The sequence below is a fragment of the Bison bison genome, unplaced genomic scaffold (genome assembly GCF_000754665.1).
Source record: "Bison bison bison isolate TAMUID 2011002044 unplaced genomic scaffold, Bison_UMD1.0 scf7180017864259, whole genome shotgun sequence".
NCBI classification, from domain to species: domain Eukaryota; kingdom Metazoa; phylum Chordata; class Mammalia; order Artiodactyla; family Bovidae; genus Bison; species Bison bison.
The window spans coordinates 3614580-3621557 of NW_011494831.1; the positions used below are offsets into that span (position 1 = coordinate 3614580).

Consider the following 6978-nt stretch of genomic DNA (forward strand, 5'->3'; position numbering starts at 1 on the left):
CAGGTCAGGAAGCAACAGTTAGAACTGGACATGGAACAACAGACTGGTTCCAAATAGGAAAAGGAGTTCGTCAAGGCTGTATATTGTCACCCTGTTTATTTAACTTATATGCAGAGTACATCATGAGAAACGCTGGGCTGGAGGAAGCACAAGCTGGAATCAAGATTGCCGGGAGAAATATCAATAACCTCAGATATGCAGATGACACCACCCTTATGGCAGAAAGTGAAGAGGAAATAAAAAGCCTCTGGATGAAAGTGAAAGTGGAGAGTGAAAAAGTTGGCTTAAAACTCAACATTCAGAAAACCAAGATCATGGCATCGGGTCCCATCACTTCATGGGAAATAGATGGGGAAACAGTGTCAGACTTTATTTTTCTGGGCTCCAAAATCACTACAGATGGTGACTGCAGCCATGAAATTAAAAGACGCTTACTCCTTGGAAGGAAAGTTATGACCAACCTAGATAGCATATTCAAAAGCAGAGACATTACTTTGCCAACAAAGGTTCATCTAGTCCAGGCTATGGTTTTTCCTGTGGTCATGTATGGATGTGAGAGTTGGACTGTGAAAAAGGCTGAGCGCAGAAGAATTGATGCTTTTGAACTGTGGTGTTGGAGAAGACGGTTGAGAGTCCCTTGGACTGCAAGGAGATCCAACCAGTCCATTCTGAAGGAGATTGGCCCTGGGATTTCTTTGGAAGGAATGATGCTAAAGCTGAAACTCCAGTACTTTGGTCACCTCATGCGAAGAGTTGACTCATTGGAAAAGACTCTGATGCTGGGAGGGATTGGGGGCAGGAGGAGAAGGGGATGACAGAGGATGAGATGGCTGGATGGCATCACTGACTCAATGGACGTGAGTTTGAGTGAACTCCGGGAGTTGGTGATGGACAGGGAGGCCTGGCGTGCTGTGATTCATGGGGTCGCAAAGAGTCGGACGCGACTGAGCTACTGATCTGATCTGAATGGTCTAGTGGTTTTCCCTACTTTCTTCAATTTAAGTCTGCATTTTTCAATAAGCAGACCTGGAACACGTGGCATGTGGCATAAGCCCTCTTGGAGGAGGTCACCATTAGCGCCACCATAGAGGTGCAGAGCAGAGGACCCACAAACTGCAGAACAATTATACCAAAGAAATTCTCACACTTTTAAGAAAGTTCTAGGGCCCAAAACAGATTTCCCAACCTGAAAATCCAGCAAAGGGACTGAGAACCCCCAGGGAATTTGACTTTGAAGACCAGTGGGATTTGATTACAAAACTTCCACAGGACTGGGAAAAGAGACTTGTGGAGGGCACAAACAAAACCTTGTGCAGACCAGGACCCAGGAGAAAGGAGCAGTGGCCACACAAGAGACTGAGCCAGACTTGCCTGTGAGCATCCCGGGGTCTCCGGCAGAGGGGCAGAGGCACAGGTCACACATGACCTGCCATGGGGTCAGGGGCACTGAATACAACAGTACTGGCATAAGTCCTTTTGAAAGAGGTCACCATTACAGCCATTACCCCTATCATAGTTTGGCCTGAGGCCAAACTACAGGGCGGAAACACAGTCCCACCTATCAAAAGCAAATTGGATTAAAGATTTACTAAGCATGGCCCCGCCCAACAGAGTAAAACTCAGATTCCCCCATAGCCAGTCCCTCCCATCAGGAAGCTTCCACCAGTTCTTATCCTTACCCATCAGAGGGCAGATAGAATGAAAACCACAATCACAGAAAACTAACCAATCCGATCACATAGATCACAGCTTTGTCTAACTCAGTGAAACTATGAGCCAGGCCATGTAGGGCCACCCAAGACGGACAGGTCATGGTGGAGAGTTCTGACAAAACCTGGTCCACTGGAGAAGGGAATGGCAAACCACTTCAGTATTCTTGCCTTGAGAACCCCATGAACAGTATGAAAAGGCAAAAAGATACGACACTGAAAGATGAACTCCCTAGGTTGGTAGGTGCCCAATATGCTACTGGAGAAGAGTGGAGAAATAACACCAGAAGGAATGAAGAGATGGAGCCAAGCTGTGGATGTGACTGGTGATAGAAGTAAAGTCCAATGCTGTAAAGAGCAATATTGCATAGGAACCTGGAATGTTAGGTTCATGAATCAAGGAAAATTGGAAGTGGTCAAACAGGAGATGACAAGAGTGAACATCAACATTTTGGGAATCAGCAAACTATAATGGACCGGAATGGGTGAATTTAATTCAGATGACCATTATATCTATTACTGTGGGCAACAATCCCTTAGAAGAAATGGAGTAGCCCTCACAGTCAACAGAAGAGTCAGAAATGCAGTACTTAGGTGCAATCTCAAAAATGACAGAATGATCTGTTCGTTTCCAAGGCAAACCATTCAATATTACAGTAATCCAAATCTATGTCCCAATCAGTAATGCTGAAGAAGCTGAAGCTGAATGGTTCTATGATGACATAAAGACCTTCTAGAACACCAAAAAAAAAGATGTCCTTTTCATCATAGGGACTGGAATGCAAAAGTAGGAAGTCAAAAGATACCTGGAGTAACAGGAAGTTTGGCCTTGGGAACACAAAATGAAGCAGGGAAAAGGCTAACAGATTTTTGTCAAGAGAACACATTGGTCATAGCAAACACCCTCCTCCGACAACACAGCAAACTACACATGGACATCACCAGATGGTCAATACCGAAATCAGACTGATTATATTCTTTGCAGCAGAAAATGGAAAAGCTCTATACAGTCAGCCAAAACAAGACTGGGATCATGAACTCCTTAGTGCAAAATTGGATTAGAGGGAGTTTATTGATTTGGGAGCACTCTAAGTCACAGAATTTATCACTCTGCCAAGGACCCCAGGAAATGGTACAAATTTGTTATAAGGATGGCTCTTAGAGGCATGGAAAACTTTATAGACCACATGAGGTAAAAAATGCCAGAGTTACCAAGACATATAGTGTAGGAAGAGATTAAAAAATTTAGGGAAATCAGCAGGAGGTGGATGTACTTAAGGTCAGAAATCCCACAGAATGATCATGTTCTGTGGGAAGACCAAGTGGAGACCTGTGAATTCATCAAGACTATAAGGAATGTGATGGTAAGGGGTGAATCAGCATCACCAAAAGTTCAGTTGTGGTTTTCCTTTATAGGCTAGGACTGACAGTAGGGGCAGGTGTTGGAAAACTGGGTTCCGCAAGGGGAGCGATAGGGTCTTGAAACAAGAAGTCAGGTAATATCACTTAATTGCGAGAAGCCAGGCAGATGCAATTATTATGAAGAACGGAAAGATCAGAATGACAGCTGCAGAATCCTGACCCTCAGAGAATCATGGAAATGGTTAACAGAATATAGCATCCCCAAAGACAAAATAGATAGTCAAACAAGTGTACTCCTCAATTTTTAATCAGAAGAAATTAAGGTTGGGTGACCAGGGGCTGAGGGCAGTTGCCCCAATGGATAGTGACCATCCTTTGCCCACTTTTAGATCTGGGTAAGTTTTCAGACCCTGAACTCATTAAGAGATGGTCAGGTCACCAAAAGGAGGACTCTACAACAGCATGGCAAATTACACAGTAATGATTTCCCAGTCCTTCTCTCAAAGTTTACATATCTACTTGTATGACTCTTAATATATTTTAGATACAGTTGTAAGGAACAGGATACAGGTTTGTTTAAAATGTTTAATGAATTCATAGTTGTTTTTTTTTTTTTTTTGCATTTAAACAGCAGGAATCTATTTCCCACAGTTATGGAAGCTAGGAGTCTAAGATAAGGCTGCCAGCATGGTTGGGTTCTGGTGAGGACCCCCTTCAGGTACAGAATGCTATCTTTCTGTAGTGTCCTCACCTGGCAGAAGTGGTGAGAAAGCTCTCTGGTGTCTCTTTGATAGGGCACTTAATCTTATTCATGAGGGTCCCACCCTCATAACCTAAGCACCTTCCAAAGGCCCCACCTACTAATACCACACATTGGGGATTAGGAATCCATAGTAATTTTTGTCATTTTGCATTTTCTCAAAAACAACAGATGTTAAAAATATCTCTTTTGGCCTTTGGGGTGGTCTATTTGAAATGGAATTCTCATAGCACTTTAAATGTGCATGTGTTTTGCAATGTGTATGTGTGAAGAAATATAAGCTCTTGAGAGCAGGCATCCTGTCTTGGTGACTTATTCATCTTATTCAGTGTCTAGCTCAGTGTCTGAACTCAGGCATATAGTAGGTGCTTGATAAATACAGGTTGAACAAATATATACAAATGCAAACAATCTTGTTTGTTTTAATAAAGAGAGGATGAATATCTTGGGATGGTAAAATTTTACATAGATTTTTTTTTTTTGCCTTTGTGCCCTGCCTTTAAATTTACTTTATAATTTAAAAAATATTCTATTTCCCCCAAAACATTTTAAAGTTATAAGGACTTCCCTGGTGGTCCAGTGATTAAGAATCTGCCTGCCAATGCAGGGAACAAGGGTTTGATCCCCGATTCGGGAAGATTCCACATGCCAAGAGGCAACTAAGCCCATGTGCCACACTACTGAAGCCTGCACACCCTAGAGCCTGTGCTCTGCAACAAGAGAAGCTACTGCAATGAAAAGCCTGCCCACCACAACTAGAGTTGCCCCTGCTACGGCAACTAGAAAAACCCTGTGTGTAGCAATGAAGACCCAGCACAGTCAAAAATAAAAAACTAAAATTAAAAATAATGATGAAAAATTCGTATTCCGTGTAATAAGTTCACACAATACCATAGTATACAAAACGCAAAAATTTCCCATTTCCAACACTATTCCTCCAGCCCCTACTCACTCTACTGTAATTCACCTCCCCAATTATACAATTATAGACATTTATTGAGTACTTACTCTTTACCAGGAAGTATTTTAAGCACTTTTTTACATGTTAAGTAATTTCTACCTTGTGTGTGTGGTATGTGTTCAGTCGCTTTAGTCATGTCCGACTCTTTGTGACCCCATGAACTATAGCCCACCAGGCTCCTCCATTCATGGCATTCTCCAGACAAGAATATTGGACTGAGTTGCCATGCCTGCCCCCAGGGGATCTTCCTGATCCAGGGATTGAACCTGTGGTTTCCTGGGTCTTCTGCATTGCGAGTGGATTCTTTACCCACTAAGCCACCTGAAAAGCCCAATTTATACCTTAGCAAAACTCAAAGAGGCAGATATTATCATTATCTTCATTTTACAAAGAGGAAACTTTCACAGGTTGGGTTCCCTGAGAAGCCAACTCAAGAGGAAATTCAGAGTACAGAATGTTCATTCATTCATTTCAGACACAGTTTGGTCTCAACATGGACTAAGTCCAGTCCACAATGCTTTAGAAGGCCCCTTGATGAAAAATCAATAGATTTCACTCAAATAAAGAACCCATCTTTCTTAATTGCAGTCAAGGGTCACTGACTATATTATAGCTTTCTTTTTATTCACAGATTTAAAGACAGTCCTCAGAGAAGGGCACCAGCCTTTGAGGTAGCTAGAAACAAGGGAGGTAAACTGGTCATTTTGGGTCACCTTGGCCACGGGCTCAGTTCCAAGGATACGCTGGGGGAGAGAAGTCTAGGGGACTTCTCTTAGGACAACAAGGTTTTTGGAGTAGAGATAGTTGGGCCTTATTTGCGTTGTTTTCTCTACCTTAATTCTGAACACTTTTCAATAACGCTTAGGGAAGCCTCAAGCCTAACTCTCAACTTCACAACCAGAATAAAGAATTAATGGACTCCAAAAACTTTTGAGAACAGTTTCAAATTATTGTTTCTGATGCTCCCTATCTTATATTCCAAATCCCACAAAGAAATCACTGTGAAGTTGTTCTTTTTATCAGCTGCCCTCAACAGGCATAAAACTGATCTACACACCCAGTCTCCCAAACATTCTCTCCACTTGTGTTCCTTATCTCCATGAAGGACCCACCAGCTTCCTAAACCAGAACCTGAGTATCATTTGTATTTGGGACATCACCTTTTCCCTTTCCCAACTAATCTTTAAGTCCTAGTCATTCTACCTTCCAAATTATCCAGAAGCTATCCATTGCTCCCCAATTTCACTGTTTCTTCCTTAGTTCTGGCTTCCCTGGTGGCTCAGGAGGTAAAGAATCTGCCTGCGATACAGGAGACCTGCATTCAATCCCTGGGTTGGGAAGATCCCCCTGGAAAAGGAACCGCTACCCACTACAGTACTCTGGTCTGGAGAATTTCATATATGTATAGTCTATGGGGTCGCAAAGAGTAGGACACGGCTCAGCGACTTTCACTGTCCTTAGTTCAGAGCATTATCATCTTTTGCCAAAATGCCTTCAACAGCCTATGTGGTTTTCCTGCCTTAGTCTCCTTCCTTTTTTATTCACTCGCTACACTGCTGCCAGAGTAATTTTTTAAAAACACAAATCTGATAATGTCGTTCTACAGTTTAGAATCTTTCAATACAAAAGATTTTAAAACTTCCTAATATAGTGTATTAGGATCTGAATGATTTGGCCGCTGCGTACCTCCACAGTCTCATCCCCACACACCATGCCCTCTGTTCGGCCATAATGAACAACTGTTTCAGTTTCCTGAACCCAACTTTTTCTATTATCGCTATGTCTTTGACCAAACGGTTCTCTGCTTGGAATACCCTTCCCTCTACTCTTTTTTTTGGGTAAATCAGATGAATCCTTCAGGTCCCAGATTAGTTGTCACTCGCACAGCCCAGGTAGGCAGGCTTCGTTCCACAACAGGTGCCCTCAGGGTGGTCCAGACGATTTGTCTTTCAGGCGGGCGGCCCTAACGGTGCCCTCGAGACTCCATCAGTGTCGCAAAGTGGAAAGGCTCCTTAGAGCAGACCCAGATGCTTGCGGCTCCAGTCCAAAACAAGTAGGCAGCACATGAAGCTTCGGCCCCACAGCAGAGACACACCCAAAACTTCCAGCTGCGGGTGCTGGGCACAAGACCGTAGTTCACCGCCCGGAACCCAGCCGGGTGTCCCCGCCCCCCACGCTGCGTCGGG

At 43.3% G+C, this 6978-nt stretch overlaps 1 protein-coding gene across 1 annotated transcript in view; it reads left to right on the top strand.

The window, feature by feature from the left end:
* The first annotated feature begins 3758 nt into the window (after window positions 1-3758).
* RTF1 (Rtf1, Paf1/RNA polymerase II complex component, homolog (S. cerevisiae)) overlaps window positions 3759-6978 on the top strand; it is a 49976-nt gene continuing 46756 nt past the window's right edge. The window contains exons 1-2 of the mRNA XM_010848053.1: window positions 3759-3772; window positions 6746-6845. Of these exons, the coding sequence (XP_010846355.1) occupies window positions 3759-3772; window positions 6746-6845 (114 nt within the window). The remainder of the gene's footprint in view (window positions 3773-6745; window positions 6846-6978) is intronic.